The following is a 17908-nucleotide window of genomic DNA, read 5'->3' as shown; positions in this document are numbered from 1 at the left end:
CCAAGATAGACCCTCTACCTAGTGAAAATCATGGTAGCATCTTCCTTAACAAACAAAGTGGTGCATACTTGGCATGCCTTAGACTGAGACATGATAAAAGAAAATCCTGTTAATTAACTGAATCTAATTACTAGCGATGGTACTCATCTTTTCTGCACTTGTGCATAACGAGTGGTGCTGCTCACACTAGTGATAAGGAGAGGAGAACTCATTGGTCCCTTCCAGTGCTCTCTGTTCCAGTGCTCTCAGGGATGTGTCTAGCTGTGTGTATCTCTAGTGGGAAGGAGAGGCGGGAGAGAGCAGACTTGGGTTACACACACCCGTACGCACGCACACACGCATGCGCGCACACATGCACGCTCACACACCAGTATGCGCACACACATGCACGTTCACACACACGCACGCATACCAGTTATACAATTCTATATAATTCTATATTTATATACAATTATATATTTTTATATGCTATACTGTGTATTTGTATAAATAGTGTTAAATAATATTTAAATTCACTCCTGGCAGATCCCTGAGAATTTTCTGAGAAACAAGCGAAAATGTACAGTAATGTTTAAATAAGCATTTCTTCTAAAATTTGGGCATGGAGAGGAGTGTTCTTTAGCTGCTTTGGTCATGTGACTCTGTCTCCTCCTTTTCTCCCTGTCTCTTCTCCTTTTCACCCTGCATTTCTTCCTTTTCTCCCCCACATCTCCTTCTTTTCTCCCTGTGTCTCCTCCTTTTCTCCCCGCGTCTCCTCCTTTTCTCCCTACATCTCCTCCTTTTCTCCCTGTCTCTTCTCCTTTTCACCCTGCATTTCTTCATTTTCTCCCCCACATCTCCTCCTTTTCTCCCCATGTCTCCTTCTTTTCTCCCTACGTCTCCTCCTTTTCTCCCTGCGTCTCCTCCTTTTCTCCCTGCGTCTCCTCCTTTTATCCCTCTCCACTTCTAGTTTGGAAGAACTGAGGTGATTGACAACACCCTAAACCCGGACTTTGTCAGAAAGTACATACTGGACTACTTCTTTGAGGAGAAACAGAATCTTCGCTTTGACTTGTGAGTTATTCCCTTTGATGTCTGTCCTGAGGATTCTGTGGGTGTAAGATTTTGGAGTCTGGCACTTCTTCTTCTGCATCCATCCCTCAGCTGTGAAGACTTCCTGGGAGGGGAATTGCTGTTTTAAACATAATAAACAATTCATACGCGTCATCTCAGTTGACAGTTTTATTTTGTACCCATGCAAAGCGAGCATCTGAAGTACAGGCCTGCAGTGTATAAATTAGCCAGGCTGCTGTCTCCATCAATCTGTTCCTGTCTTTGTTTCACACTCGTTCTCACCATGAAAGGGGATCTAGTGAATGGGGGAGGTGTGAGAGTTAATTATGGTCCCTTTAAAGCTGGAGGCCAGCCACCATCTCCACCATCACTCTGCACTTTAATAAGAAGATAAGAAGAGAGAACGAGAGAGAGAGTGTCGCCCTGATTTTCACTTCAATGGACGGCGGAAACAAGACACCTCATCATAAGACGCGTTCTCCGGATTCGGCCGGCCCTTCGCTTAGATCTGTTATTGGCCAACCTTGCCTTGTCGGTTGTGCTGTGAATTACGCCCGTGCCGGGGGATGAAAGGAGAGGAGAAATTGTGTTTTTCAAGATGATTCTTTCCTTCCACCCGGGTTTAATTACTTGTGAGGACACTTGAATAGCTGCAGCCTGGCAGGACCTCAGGTGCCGCTCCATCACGGACCACTTTGTCAGAGCCACTTCGTGTACGGCTGCAGGTTAGCACTGACACACATTGAGCTGCCTCTCCTGTGGCTTCTAACTGCCGCTGGAATCGTTTTTTTTTTGGAACACAGGCAGTTAAATGTGACAAAAGAAGAGAAAACAAGCTGTTTTAATGGGCCTCAGGATCAAGTGATGTAAATTAACTGGAAGAGGAAAGAAATATTGGCAAATTCTTTTGTTTAAACCTCTCTGATAATGGAGCATTATGCATTAATGAAATTTTAAAATTAATTTTCTATTTTTGGTTATTTACTATTTAGTAATTTAGTAAAAGTCTTCTTTTTGAGTTTGCTTTGGGTAGCCAAACGTGCTCATGGTGGTCCCCATGAGCCTGAACTGGGTTCAAAGGGGAAGCTGGAGGTCTCTGGATGGCTTGTCCTGTGAAGGTTCTGTTCCGGGGTGTGGAGGCCCTCCAGGTTCTGTGCCAACTTTGCCTGGCAGCCCTTAATTGGCCTTAGGTTGTCTGCATCTCCGCACTCACCAGCACCTCCCTCTGGCCACAATCAGCCAGTACAAGCTACACATACAGTGTTCTCCTCTAACACAATGTCTGTGCAAGCTTAACTGTTGCTCTGCTACATGGATACTCAAATCTGGATCTCAAATCCAAATCCAGCCCTGGTTTTCTTTTACCCTAGGTAATTAACTGAACAATTAGTGCTACTGATTGGCCAGACTGTATTCACAACTGACTTCCAGGTAAAGGGAGGGTGGAAAACCAGCAGTTATTTGACCTGGAGGGCTGTGATTTCAGTTACAGCAGTCTACAGGGTTAAAGAAATGTGTTTTGGAGGAGAGTGTGTGGTTGTCTGTGCTTTTCCAAATTGACAGAGGAGGTTGTTGTGATGACCAGAGATACATACAGATTGGACTCTCCAAATAGAGAAATATGGGAAAAATAAAAAAGGAAGCTTGGACCCCATTACCTTTTTAACACTTGTGAAATTGTTTTCCCTGTGATTTCAGATATGATGTCGATTCCAAAAGCCCTGATCTGTCAAAGCATGTGAGTGATACTCAGATTGTGGGCCTGGCCCGTTTAACATTGCCTGATTTTTGCCTGTTGCATGCTTTGGAATGGAATCATTCATTTCATGATATGCATGGTACCTTATTTTGGTTCTCTGCAAATCAAATTTAGTCCAAATTTCTCCATCCAAATATATTTTTGAATGTAAATACATACAGTTTTTTAAAAGGATTTTAGTCCCTCCTTTTCAGTTCTATCATTCTGTATTTTGTTTTGAGCCTACAGTATCATTGCACAGTAACTTGTGTTGTGTGTACACATTCAATAAAGAAGTGATACCACCTTTCATGTCATTATCACAGTTTTTCAATCCTTTGTTCAGTATTCCCTATTTTACATTAATACATGTGTAGAATTAAAATAGAAATGTTATAGTATAATTAATGTGTAGTTTGGTATATTGTGGTCATGTGTTTAGCTAAAGAAAACCTTTAAGCCAGTTAATCCGTGTAATCCACCCATAGGTTACTGAAATATATTTGGGTGCGGTCAATGGACTGCATATTTCCAACAAGTGCGTATGTGTATTGAATGATTTCTCATGTTTGAATGATTTCACATTGGTGTTACTAATAGCTGCCACGCAAAGCACATCTAGTTCTTTCTCTTTCTTTCTCTCCCTCTGCCTTACATCTCTCTCCCTCCTTCCCCCGCGTTTCTTTCACTCCCTCTTTCCTTCCTCTTCACCCTCTTTCCACCCCCCCTTCCCTCCCTCCCTCTTGGCCTCTAACCCCTCCCTCTCCCTCCTCTCCGCTTCTATCCCCTCCCTCTCCCTCTCTTTTTGCTTCCCTCTCTTTTTTCTCTCTCCCCATTTCTCCTTGCACTTTGTTTGATGCCCGTCTGGTACCTGTGTCCTGTGATTTCTGTTCCATGATGTGCTCTGTTGCGTTAACGCTGCTGCCTGCTCCGCTCACCTGGAAGCCCTCCGAACTCAGCGTACGTCTCTGCCTCCGTAATCCTTCAATACTGTACCACAGACTGATCACGCCCTGCATCCATCTGAAATGCCTTGTCTTCCCTCCCCCCCACTCCCATCTCCTTCTGAAATCCCTCTCATTCTCCACTCCCACCTCCTTCTGAAATCCCTCTCGTTCCCCACTCCCATCTCCTTCTGAAATCCCTCTCATTCCCCTTCCCTTTCTCCCCACCCTCCCTGTAGGACTTCCTGGGCCAGGTGTTCTGCACCCTGGGGGAGATTGTGGGGTCCCCAGGGAGCCGTTTGGAGAAGCCGCTTGGGTGAGTGCGGAGCGATGCATGTTGTGTAGCGACCCTGGTGGAAGCTCTCCTGGAGTCAAAAAGATGTGCTCATGTTTTAGCAGTAACAGGTGTGTGATATCTGTCACAGTAGTTGCGGGTCAATTTCAGTTCAAATTGTAAATGAAAAATATCATACGGTAATATTGTTTCTGAGGAAAATTCTCAGGGATCTGCAGGAGCATGTTTACATTTTGCCAACATCTGAAGAGGTAAAGTGCTCAAGCTAAACATTTGCAGCAGCCTGGCTCTACTCGTGTGGCATTTTGTTCGAAAGGCCCTCGCTCTCGTGTCTGTCGAGGGGCGGGTGATCTCCCTCCTCCGTCCCCGTTCCAGTCGCGGCCCTCATTGACCTCACAGATGTCCCCATCAGCATGGAGCCCGAGTCAGTGTCTCTCTGCTGAGTGCGCCGTCCCACGTGCCAGACCGCCCAAATGAAAGGGTCTGCCCCTCTCCATCCTCCATGTTGTGTACAGTTCAAAGACAGGAAAACAACTGCGCTTGCTCTGTTTCTAAACGGCATATTCTGACCTGACGGGAACTGAAATCAGGGGAGAATAAACAACTATCTTGTTTAATTAGAGACTTAATGGCCAATGTTAAAGCCTATCTCATAGACACAACACGAATAGCCCCTTGATTATGTTTTTGAATAATTTCATTACATAATAAGGGCAACTACCTTCGCTTGGGACCTTTTTTCTACAGTGGATTTCATTTTAAATGGGTCAGTTCTGCAATATCTCGCACACATACACCACCGGTCAAAAGTTTTAAAACACCTCCATTTTTCCAGTTTTTATTGAAATTTACGCAGTTGTCTCAATGAACTCTGAAATTAAAGCATATAACAAATAAACAATTGAAGATAAAAAAACAAATCATGGAATCGTTCTGTTTAACACAATTTATTCTAATTTTTTGGCTCATCATCATCATGTGAGAACAGATCATAGACCGTATAAAAATATCGACAAAGCTACTGTTATGTCACCCATTGACTCTCCGTGGGTCTGGAAAAACGTTTTGACGCCTGTTTGTGGGCGCCGCCATTGTCGTCTATTTGGAGCCAAAACCATAGAGTTCATGGTCCGAACCATAGACCGGCCCAACACAGTGTGATTGACAGTCCAGAGTGGAAAAGCCATTGACCTTCAGGCTTACTTCACTTCCCCATCTTCTAAATTGATTTCTGAACGAACTCGAGGTAAGCTGGCTGTCTGCCGCTATGTTTTATAATTATTTATCAAATATTTACAGAGCTTAATTTCCATCTGTGACTGTACTGTGTTATTTCATCGCATTATATGTGTGAAATTAATAATATAATTATGTTCAATTATTTTCGATTTATGTTTCTCAGCTAAACATCAGCAAATATGCTAGCTAGCATACCAGCTTGCCAGAGCTAGGTAGGCTAGCCATGGTTAGCTCACGCATTAGCAATAAATGTCCCGTAGAACTGCTGTTAACCTAGCAAGTTTTCACCAAAGGTTTTCGCCACAATCAGTTAGTAATGAACCAATACCTGTTACACCACCGTTTGTGGTGTTCACTCGCTGGGTGATGCTAGCTAACCTTTCGCAAGTCACGTTAAACAAGTAGAAATTAACGCCATGAGCTTGGTTTTGGGTAAGGCCTAGTTATGGCATTTTGATCACTTTAAAACAAGTAAAAGGATTCTTTTTGGCTAGTTTTTTATATCACTGCTCATATAGTTCAGGCAGTCTCTCTGTTTGCTTTGCTGGACTGCTTGAACTATTGGGATTAAGACAGACAAAGGCCCAATGGATTCTGAAGAATTTTTTTTTTTGCTGTCATGGATTACTGGAGTTTATGAACTGAAATGATGGACTTCCATACAACAGAGTGGTGAGATCTATCCTTTTTCTTTTTTTGTTCCTCACATTTTGGATTTTTATCATCATTTTGTTTTTTTTTGTGAACTTTTTCAGCTGTGGAGATCTGTGACTTTATCAGTAGAGCAGACAAAGACTTTTAGCCTTTAACATCTTGTATTGATTCTATCTATCCTGAGTTGCATATATTAATACAACTATCTTTTTGAGCATGACCTACATTCCTCCTTCTTCTTCTTCTTCTTCTTCTTCTTCTAATTAACGGTCTTGGTCACTGTACAAAGCAACCGTTATAGATTGGTGGCCCGTGTGGGGGGACTTGTCATTGTATTACAGATAGTTGCTGTGCATGCTCATGAAATGGCTACTGAGCCCACATCTGAGGCAGTGGATGGTGATGACCTGCTCCTGGGCTTTACCGCTGCTCCTTTTGTGACCCGTAGAGATCCAGTTAGAGAAGTTATAGATAGCCTCGGTTCACTCTATATCAGCGATACTGAACATATACCACCCAATGACCATGATGATGAGGAAACTCCTGATCCTGACCCTGATTTGCCTCCTCCCGCTCCTGACACTGAGTTGCTGCCCCTCATAGCAGCACTTTATGATCTCTATGACAACCTTGATGCACAGGTCCTTTCTGTAGAAAATGGTCTAAAATCATGTGTCAGTGTTACTGAGTTAACTAACCTTGTGGCTACCATAGAAGAGAATCTACAGTCTAATGTTGCCTCTGTGGATCAGAATATGAAGAGATTGGAAGAGATGCCACGTTACCACATAGAAAGAGAATGTTTCAAAGTAAAGCAAACATTGGAGCTCTCTGTACAAGATCTTGGAAAAACCATGGTAGATTGTCTTCAACGAAGGGATGTAAAGCTTGAGTTGATGATAAATGCTTGTAAGCCTCCCATCACCTCCACACCTTTGGCTGCTCTCTCCCAGGAAGCCCATGTCAACTTTCTGCAATTTTCCTCGAGAGAAACTTCCAAAGACGGTCTTAATAGCAGCAGCTGCCCTGTGTATCATTTCAAACCACCAGTAAAGATTGAATTCCCATGTTTTGGTGACAAAAACAGTGAAGCAGACCCAATCTCTTACACAGAAAAATGTGAGGAATTCCTTGCATTGCGCCCCCTGGTGGATGCTGAAATCCTAGCAGCACTGAACTCTGTCTTGAAAGGCACAGCCAAGGATTGGTGGAAAGCTGAGCCGAGCAAGGTGAAAAATTGGACTCAGTTTAAAGCTGCATTCCTGAAGTCTTTCCTCTGAAGATTATGAGGCTGAAGCAGAGAAACGTATTAGAGATCAGAGACAAGCACCTCAAGAAAGCACCAGAGATTTTGCTTTTCAGTTTAGAGCATTATGTCTGAGGTGGCGTTCTGATATCTCTGAAAAGGACATACTTCAACACATTCTGTGAAACTGCAACCCAAGGCTGGCAAGCCTCCTTCGGGGGACAGTGCATACTGTTGATGATTTGGTGAGAATTGAAACACTCATTGAAAAATATTTACAGGAATCAAAGACATACTGGGCTCAAGCCAACAAGGCAGAAGGGAAGCATCCCCTCGCCAGTCCTCAAGGGGGAAAGAAAACCAGATAGCGTCAGCATGTGCCAATCTCCACAGGGACAGAGTCATAACTCCAACCAACTCACACTGCCTCTGTTGCTGCGTTCATATCATTGTCACGCATTACTGGATACAGGCAGCACCTACACCCTAATACAGGAGTCTTTGTGGCATCGGGTGAAAAGGCCAAAAGAAGAACCGAATCCAAGTCAAGACTGTTTGTTATTTCTGGCTAATGGGCAGGCCAATCATGCCGTAGGGTATGCAGAGATGGAGATTTCCCTGCAAAGCCAAAAGTGGAATATTGATGTGTATGTCATGAAAGACAGTCACATGGCCTTTTCTGTGATAATTGGGCTTGATCTTTTGTCTCTGTCAGGTCTCACCATTGACTTCATGCGAGACTGTTATGCCTTACCATGTGAAGATGAGGTGGTTTTTTTCCCTTTCACCCACCAAGGGAATGTCACTAACAGTAAAGTGCATATGCAAATGTATTTGGCAATGCCTACAACACCACCACCCCCTCCTGCTACTGAGGACCTCGTGGCCAATTTGGTTGAAAGGGCTGCCACCTCTGAGCCAGTCCGGAAGCAGGTTAGATGACCTGTTGCATGAGTGGCCTTCGGTGTGCACAGATTCTTTGGGGCACACTACAGTGGTCACTCACCGCATCATCACAACAGATGAGGTCCCCATAAGAAAGAAAGCATATCGGGTGTCAAGGGAGAAGCAAGACTTTCTGGGTGCTGAAATAAAAGACATGCTGAGCAAAGGTGTCATTCAACCTTCCACCTCGCCCTGGGCTTCGCCAGTAGTTCTGGTGAAGAAGAAAGATGGAGGTACACGGTTCTGCCTTGACTATTGCAGCGTTAATGCAAAAACTCATCTGGATGCTTATCCAATGCCACAGGTGCATGATATATTGTAGTCGCTTAATGGTGCTACAGTGTTCAGCACAATCAACCTTAAAAGAGGCTGCTGGCAAGTTGGCATGGACCCTGACAGTATCCAGAAAACAGATTTTGTAACCTGCCATGGGTTTTTTGAATTTGTGTCTCTCCCTTTTGGTCTCAAGAACGCTGCTGCTTCGTTTAAACAGCTCATGGAGACTGTTCTGGAAGACATCAAGGGGAAATTCTGCTTTGTGTATATTGATGACATTGTGGTATACTCTCAATCAGAACAGCAACACCTGGAGCATCTTAGAGCTGTGTTCGCCGGACTACACAAAGCTGGGCTAACTGTGAACCTAAAAAAATGCAACCTCCTCCATCCATCAGTCTCATTTCTGGGGCACATGGTCTCCTCGGAAGGCATAGTGACAGACGCCAAGAAGGTTGAAGCTGTTATATCCTTTCCTACGCCACAAACAGTCAAAGACGTTCAACTATTCTTGGGAATGACAGGGTGGTATCATCATTTCATACCACAATTTGCTGAACACTCTGCTCCACTTAACGCATTGAAGAGAAAGAAAACTCCTTGGGTTTGGACAACAGAGTGCCAGGAGGGTTTTGCTGGTCTTAAGAGTGAACTGGCAAATGCACCTGTGCTGCTAGCCCCCAATTTCCAGCTACCCTTTAAAGTGCAAACCGATGCCAGTGATGTTGGTCTTGGCGCTGTTTTGACTCAAGAGGTGGATGGCAACGAGCGTGTCATTGCTTATGCATCCCGTCTCCTCAACCCAGCAGAAAAAAACTACTCTGAACGAGAGTGTCTTGCCGTTGTTTGGTCTGTAGGGAAGTGGCGTCAGTTCCTTGACTGTAAACATTTTGAAGTGGTCTCTGACCACTCTGCACTTGCCTGGGTGTTTAATCACCCGAAGCCTAACTCCAGGTTGGCGAGATGCACAATCAGACTGCAAGAATTTGACTTCCATGTGACCTATTGAAAAGGTTAATGCAATATGGTGCCAGATGCTTTGTCACGTGCCCCAGTGGAACTTACACCACAACTTATGGTGTATCAAGTGGCCAAGGAACATAAATGTACACTTCCTGTTGATTGGGCAGACATTGCTGTAGCGCAAGAGTATGACCCTAAAACCCAGGCTATCATGAAAGACATGCAAAGTGGAATCCAGAAACAAGGCCACATTGCCTATGTGATGGAGAATGGGTTCCTCTTTCAAGCAGTGCCTCAAAAGCAAGGAGGTCAGAAACTGCAATTGTTCATTCCATTAAAAATGAGGGACCAGTTTCTGCGGTACTTTCATGACAGTCCACTTAGCAGTCATCTAGGGAGACTAAAAACTCTCCTGAAACTCCTAGAGGTAACTTATAGGCCTGAAGTGAGGAAGAATGTGTGGGAGTACACCAAGCACTGTGTTACTTGCCAAAAGTATAAGCCTCAAATGACCAAACTGTCTGGTCATCTACAGTCCACTGCCATCCAGGAGCCAGGGTACATGCTAGGTGTTGACTATATGGGACCATTTACCAAGAGCAAGAGGCAAAACCAATACCTATTAGTTGTGGTGGATTACTGCAGCAAATGGGTCAAGCTATTTCCACTACGACAAGCAAAGACCCCAAAGCTCGCTTCAATTCTCATAGATGAAATCTTCACAAGATGGGGTACACCTGCCTACTTAGTTCCAGATAGAGGCTCCCAGTTCACCAGGTCATTAAAGGGGGTGTAGAACAAAAACTCACCACTGCTTAGCACCCTCAGACAAACCTGACTGAACGCACTAATCGTACCCTAAAAACCATGATTGCTTCCTACGTCAAAGACAAACACAACACCTGGGATCAATGGTTGCCTGAGTTTCGATATGCCATCAATTTGACCTGGCAAGAATCAATCAATTTTTCAATCAATCAATTTTATTTGTATAGCGCTTTTAACAAAGGGGCTTTGTCACAAAGCAGCTTTACAGAGAACCGGCCCCTAAAGACAGTGACAAGGAAAAACTCCCTGACTGATAGCAGAAAGAAACCTTGAGCAGAACCGGACTCAGAGGGGGAACCCATCTGCCGTGTGCAGAATCCACTGGCAGAGATTAAAGGGTCCCTTGGAAAGACTCATCAGCAATTCACCTGACCCTGACCAAAGTGCCTACTCCCTCCTTGAAAGACAACAGAGTAGAGCAAGTTAAACGCAATGTGTTGAAGGCACAGGAAAAGCAAGGGCATTACTATAATCTCAAGCGCCAGCAGGTGTCCTTTCAATGCGATGATCTGGGGTGGGTCGGAGACCATCCACTGTCTAGGGGGGAAGCAGGCTACATGGCCAAACTGGCACCAAAATGGAAAGGTCCTGCACGAGTTTGAAAAAACTTGGTCCAGTTAATTACAAAGTAGCCTTTACTGACCAGCCAGATAACAGTGATGTTTACCATGTACAGAATACGAAACTTTATTTCGGCCCATCTGAGCCTCGCCTTGAAGGGGGCTGGAGGGTAAATGTAACCCCCAAAATGAACAGGGTTCCATCAATTAACAGGGCCTGTAAACTCTCCCCTATCTCTTGATTGCGATACCTTTTGACACCACCAGGAGACAGGAAGTGGGTGTGCTAGAGAGAGGACAAAGGAAAAAATGTTTGGTGGAGTAAGGAAGAAAACTAGGAGCATGGTTTTGGCTAAGGCCTAGTTATGGCATTTTGATCACTTTAAAACAAGTAAAATTATTCTTTTTGGCTTGTTTTCTATATCACTGCTCATATAGTTCAGGCAATCTCTCTGTTTGCTTTGCTGAACTGCTTGAACCATTGGGATTAAGAAAGACAAAGGCCCAATGGATTCCGAAGACCTTTTTTTCTTTTGCTCTCATGGATTACTGGAGTTTATGAACTGAAATGGTGGACTTCCATACAACAGAGTGGTGAGATCTATCCTTTTTCTTTTTTTGTTCCTCATATTTTGGATTTTTTAATCTTTTTGGTTTTTTTTTGTGAACTTTTTCAGCTGTGGAGTGAGATCTGTGACTTTATCAGTAGAGCAGACAAAGACTTTTAGCCTTTAACATCTTGTATTGATTCTATCTATCCTGAGTTGCATATATTAATACAACTATCTTTTTGAGTATGACCCACGTTCCTCCTCCTTCTTCTTATTATTATTCATGTCATTAACATTAATAATAATATTTATAATAATAATAATAATCTCTCTCTCTCTCTACCAATTGTTGTGCATATTGTGTTTTTGTTTTGTTTGAACTTTATTGTATAGTGGATGCAATGCACTTTAATACAATTTTGGATCCGGCTCTGCGCTCTCTTGCTGGTTTTTTTTTTGTTTTGCCCTGAACTGATGTCCCCCTTATGTTACTTTTGTAGCAGTAAGATTACATTAATTCTAGGGTGAGTTTTTCCCTATATCCTCATGCTAAAATCGACTGTAGATCCACATTTTAAAGCTTAAACCCTTCAGTCTTCCTGAGGGGGCATGCCCCGGGACCCCTCTAGGGGGTTCACATCTTTGTCACCTTTTTCACCCCTGATGAGTTTGCATTCCTGAAAAGGGAAGACCTACACTTTAAAGGGTTATAATGGTCTGCCTGTCTTCCTTTGTTAATTGCCCTTTTCTCGCCATTATGACAGCAATATACTACTTCCTGCAGTGCAATATTGCCCAAATAATGCTTCAGAGGGTGTAGTAATACAGTCTGTTCCAACACTGATTTTATACAGACAGAGGGTTTGTAAGAAATCAGCAAAAGTTGGGACACCTGTAGGAATTATTTGCATCAACTTTCAAGACTTAATTTACTTCCATTGCTGCAGAAAAGCTGTAAGTTGTTAACCCATTACATGTTAGCTGAGGAAGACCTTTTTTATAACTTTCTTTATAACAGTGAAATTTTTTTTTTCAGTTTTTGGTAACCTAAACTTTTTTATTTTATTTTTATTTTTTACCTCTGGCAGTTTACCACTTACCTTTGTACCATTTCAGGTCATTCACTGGACTCGAACTGCTTAAATTTCAGTAAAACTGGAAAAATGTGAGTGTTCTAAAACTTTTGACTGGTAGTGTAGTCATCTTGCTTGTTTTACAGAATGTCTAGCCTGTTCTCTTCTAGTTCTTGCTCGTCTTTTTTTTTTTTTGCACATTCAGCTTTTTTTTTTACCTGTGAGTTTAGCAGCATCAGTTCTCTTGTGTCCATAAATACAAACTTTGACCATTCAGTCTATTTGAGAACCTGAAGTGTGTCTGCTGTTTTATGCTAGAACACAAGACCACTTGTGCCAAAAAATTGAAAAATGACTGTGTGTCTACACAGCTTGTGATAATGGTAGGAGCTGGCTTACAATGCCAGTGGCTGTTTTACTGGCAGTATTCTCAGAGATTCTGTGCTTGTTCGTCTGGGAGAAAAAAACACAGATTCTGAAAATGACAAAAAAAAAATGCAGACAAATACAAGAGCGGCTCAATAGTGCAGCAGTTGAAATTTGAACCTGCAGCCTCCTTACAAGTGCAGTTTCCCTCCAGTTAATCACACCCTGCTCAGGAGAGATAAGGTTCAAGTGTACATCTGTCCCAGAGCGATGGACTGGTCTGCCCCTAAAGTGGAGATTCTGTTCTCGCCCCTCCTGTTTGAATGGGATCAGAATTGTGTTGACTGAGAGCATCTGCCAATGATTTATAAACCTGTGTAAATGTGTACCTGGGCCGGGGACGCAGGCACATGCTGAATCAGACGCCCCAGAGTCTCCCACGGGGCCGCCCTGTCAACCACCTGCTTATCATATTTATCCCCATCTCTGTCAGATCCGTGCACATATCCCTGTGGTACTGAAAGCAAGTGCTGTCCTGGCCCTTGTGTTTGTATTGCCCTGATTGTGCCTCTCGGGTGTCAGGCCTGTATAGTCTCTCATGACACCGATGGCAGCGACTCCGGCCCTGAAGTGACTCTGCTCCATGTGCTCAGTCAATGTCAAACCAACCCCCTTCGCCAGATCAGTGGCTCCTGTGGGTCCTGAGATTGGTAAATCAGCTGCAGATTTACAGTGCACGTGCAGTTGTTTTGACACATTAAAAAAAACAAAGCAAAACAAACAAAACATTTTAAAACATGAATTAAAATTATGAATAGCATTCATGAACATCCGGTAGGCTATATTTTAAGACGAGGATGGTCACATTAAAACTTATTCAGTCATGAAGTGAATCTTGAGCTCTATAAGTTTGGGAACCCCAGACCAGCTAAACGGACCCTCCTGCAATGTCTCTAATTACATACACTGCCTGGCCAAAAAAAAGTCGCCGTTTGGATTTTTTTGGACAGTGCCCACTGTACAAGCCTCTGGAGGCAGTGTTATGATCTGGGGTTGCTTCAGTTGGTCAGGTCTAGGCTCAGAAACGTTATGCAGCAATAAAATGAAGTCAGCTGAGTACCTGAATGTACTGAATGACCAGGTTATCCCATCAGTGGATTTTTTCTTCCCTGATGGCACGTGCATGCTCCCAGAACCACTCTTTCACAATTTGAGCCCGATGAATCTTGGCCAGGGGTGGCCAACCCTGGTCCTGGGGAGCCGCAGGGTCTGCTGGCTTTTGTTTTCACTCGGCACTTCATTGATCAATTGAAGCAGTTGATTACACAGTTAACTCACCTCACCTGGTTTCTTTTGTCTAAGCGGTTGTTGTATTTAAGGTGAAAACAAAAACCAGCAGACCCTGCGGCTCCTCAGGACCAGGGTTGGCCACCCCTGGCCAAGATTCATCGGGCTCAAATTGTGAGAGTGGTTCTGGGAGCAATCATTTTCACACATGAATTGGCCACCAGAGTCCTGACCTTAACCCCATTGAAAGTCTTTGGGATGTGCTGGAGAAGACTTTACAGAGTGGTTCGACTCTCCCGTCGTCAACACAAGATCTCGGCCAAAAGTTAATGCTATTCTGGACGGAAATAAATGTTGTGACGTTGCATAAGGTTGTCGAAACAATGCCGCGACGAATGTGCGCCGTAATGAAAGCTAAAGGCGGTCCAATTAAATATTAGAGTGTGCGACTATTTTTTTTGGCCAGGCAGCGTATGGCAGTGTGTGTTCAGTTGTCAGGACGTCTAATAATGACCATGATGGAGCTGGGGCAGAAGTGGAATTAAGGGGGTGGCGTAACCGTATGAGCAGCCAGGGGGACCCCCTGAGTACCCAAACATAGACATCAACTTAGGCTTAATTCATGAAATACCTTGTTCAGTTTTGTGTTTTGTTTGCATTAAAAAAACAAACATGTACATTATGATGTTGAAATGTATTATATTTTTTAAGTGCTCATCATGCCTTGCACCCAAAAGGTTTGGTGCTTTTGGCACAGGCTTTTCCCCTCCATCATACGTATGTACAATACGCCTGGCCTTGGAGAGCACATGCTCACCGGTAATCTGTTTGCTACACTTTAAAAGGCTTTGCCAAGCCAGAGTGCATTGACTGATCCACTTACGTGCAATCACTCAGACACTACACTCTCCCTTATCTCTCTGTGTCTCTCCCTATCTTTCACACTCTCTCTCTTAGACTTGTCCTAACAACACTTTACAGTGCTCTCGCTCTCTTTCTCTGTCAGTCTCTTTCCCCTTCAGGTTCAAGTTCAAATGTGCTTTACCGGCATGGCAAGTATTCACTTTCGTGCCAAAGCAGAAATGTGGCAGAAAAAAGGCACTTAAATAGATTCTTTTCTTCTTTTGTTCCCCTGTTCTCACAGTCACAACTCTCATCTCTGTCCTCTGTTTTACTTCCCTCTGTCTCTCTCCCTTTCACTCACTTTCCCTCAGTTTCTCCCTCTGTCTCTCTCCCTTTCTCTCTCTTTCCCTCAGTTTCTCCCTCTGTCTCTCTCCCTTTCTCTCTCTTTCTGCCCCATCTTCCTCAGTTTCTCCCTGTTTCTTTCCCTTTCTCTCTTTCCCTCAGTTTCTCCCTCTGTCTCTCTCTTTCTATCTCTTTCTGTTCCATCTTCCTCGGTTTCTCCCTTTGTCTCTCTCCCTTTCTCTCTCTTTCCCTCAGTTTCTCCCTCTGTCTCTCTCCCTTTCTCTCTCTTTCTGCCCCATCTTCCTCAGTTTCTCCCTCTGTTTCTTTCCCTTTCTCTCTTTCCCTCAGTTTCTCCCTCTGTCTCTCTCTTTCTATCTCTTTCTGTTCCATCTTCCTCGGTTTCTCCCTTTGTCTCTCTCCCTTTCTCTCTCTTTCCCTCAGTTTCTCCCTCTGTCTCTCTCCCTTTCTCTCTCTTTCTGCCCCATCTTCCTCAGTTTCTCCCTCTGTTTCTTTCCCTTTCTCTCTTTCCCTCAGTTTCTCCCTCTGTCTCTCTCTTTCTATCTCTTTCTGTTCCATCTTCCTCAGTTTCTCCCTTTGTCTCTCTCCCTTTCTCTCTCTTTCCCTCAGTTTCTCCCTCTGTCTCTCTCCCTTTATCTGTTTTCTCTCTTTTTCCTTCCCATTGATCTTCTTTTTTTTCTCTCTCTCCATTTATGTTTTGGTTTTATTCCCCTTTCTCCCCTTTCTTTCCTTCTATCTCTCTCTGTTTCTCCTTCTCTTCTTCCCTCTCAGCTTAATAATTCAGTAGCACCCTGTCCCTCTGCCTTTTCCATTGCATAGATCAGGAAAAGCATTTTTGTTTTGTTTCATTTCCTCCGTTTCAAAGCATCTCATTGCATTTCCCTTTAATCTTGTGGAAATGAGAGTTCTCCATTATTAGCCTGTGGGTTTGATCTTGAAAGAGTGAAGAGAAAAAGAGGGGGAAAGAGGGAGTGAGAGAGAGAAAATTTGTGTTGTGTTCACAGATCCTCTGCGTTATTCACAGATCCTCTGCGTTATTCACATATCCACAGTGTTATTGTCAGATCATCTGTGTATTCAGATCCAATGTGTTATTCACAGATCCACTGTTATTCACAGATCCTCTGTGTTATTCAGATTCGGTGTGTTATTCACAGATCCACTGCCTTATTCACAGATCCACTGCGTTATTCAGATCCACTGCGTTATTCAGATCCACTGCGTTATTCAGATCCACTGTGTTATTCACAGATCCTCTGCATTATTCACAGATCCACTGCGTTATTCAGATCCACTGTGTTATTCACAGATCCTCTGCATTATTCACAGATCCACTGTGTTATTCAGATCCACTACGTTATTCACAGATCCACTGCCTTATTCACAGATCCACTGCGTTATTCAGATCCACTGCGTTATTCAGATCCACTGTGTTATTCACAGATCCTCTGCATTATTCACAGATCCACTGTGTTATTCACAGATCCACTGCGTTATTCAGATCCACTGTGTTATTCACAGATCCTCTGCATTATTCACAGATCCACTGTGTTATTCAGATCCACTACGTTATTCACAGATCCACCGTGAAAGTGCTTTATCCCAGACTAGCTGCTGCAGCCAGTCTTTGCTCTATTGGCCTTGCATTTCCTGTGAGTGTTTATTGAATCCTTTGCTGGGGGTGCCAGGGAATTACTGTGGGTTGGTTTTTTTTCCCTTTCATTATTTCATCATTCGTTTTCTTCCTTTCCCTCCAAAAAACTCTGCTTTGTTCAGCTGCATGGTGATAATTTCTTTGCATGACTACACAATAAAAATACCCCCTGATTGATTGATTTTTGTAAAAAAAAAAAAAAACCTTCTCAATTTCATAGCTGATGCACAACTGGGTGAGCAGCAAGTGTTGGCGGCCATCTCACCCATGTCCAATGAGAGTGCGAGGTTCATAGCTTCTACTGCGCGGTTCATAGCTTCTACTACCACCAGACGCAAACCCACTAATGGTGCTTATTGGAGCAGATTAGCCTTCCCCCACAGGAACCCGACTGTGTGACCTGAAGGCAGTTGAGCGGTGGCCTGCCAGACACCCTCCTTCTCCATACCCTCTGCAATAAGTCATTCCTCTCTACAGATAGAGCCAATGCGACAACTTGACACCATCAATGGAGTGAAAGACAGCTGTATTGATTTCTCTTTCAGCTAAAATGAATAATCGGCCACCACAAGGTCCAGGTTCCACATGGCCAGGATGCTAGTGCACATTTTTAGGAACAGATGGTGTCATAACTTCTGTGATGAACACAAATGCAGTGACAGGACTGGCGCAGGAAGCACAGTTTTGAAATAAGTGAAGGACACAATGCTGTGACAGGTTATTTATGCTTCTTTACATCAGAAGCTCCAAACTCTTTCACGGTCATGGGATTAGGACAATTGGGTTGTCTGACTCAAGGCTATTTGTGACTTTTTTATCATTGAGACATTAATAAGTGGTTTCAGTATTTAAATTATGACTGAGAGATTCAGGAAGTCATTATCTGTCAAGTGTGTGCGATTTGCCAGGAGGAATAGCCAAACGATGGAGTGCCTCCTTGCGAAAAGTTTTCAGAACTCTGAATATGGCGTAGCTTTCCTGGAGACACTCCAGTGTTCATTACCAAGCAGTGGATAATTACGAAGCAAAGCTG

General features: G+C 43.6%; 1 protein-coding gene across 1 annotated transcript in view; it reads left to right on the top strand.

The window, feature by feature from the left end:
- LOC135235089 (copine-5-like) overlaps positions 1-17908 on the top strand; it is a 225068-nt gene that overhangs the window by 80902 nt on the left and 126258 nt on the right. Inside the window, exons 5-8 of the mRNA XM_064300284.1 lie at positions 950-1053; positions 2752-2791; positions 3737-3751; positions 3975-4051. Coding sequence (XP_064156354.1) covers positions 950-1053; positions 2752-2791; positions 3737-3751; positions 3975-4051 — 236 coding nt within the window. The remainder of the gene's footprint in view (positions 1-949; positions 1054-2751; positions 2792-3736; positions 3752-3974; positions 4052-17908) is intronic.

Source organism: Anguilla rostrata, chromosome 11 (assembly GCF_018555375.3).
Source record: "Anguilla rostrata isolate EN2019 chromosome 11, ASM1855537v3, whole genome shotgun sequence".
Classification (NCBI taxonomy): Eukaryota; Metazoa; Chordata; class Actinopteri; order Anguilliformes; family Anguillidae; genus Anguilla; species Anguilla rostrata.
The sequence above is the reverse complement of the archived record's forward strand: the minus strand, read 5'-3'. Positions and strand labels throughout refer to the sequence as shown.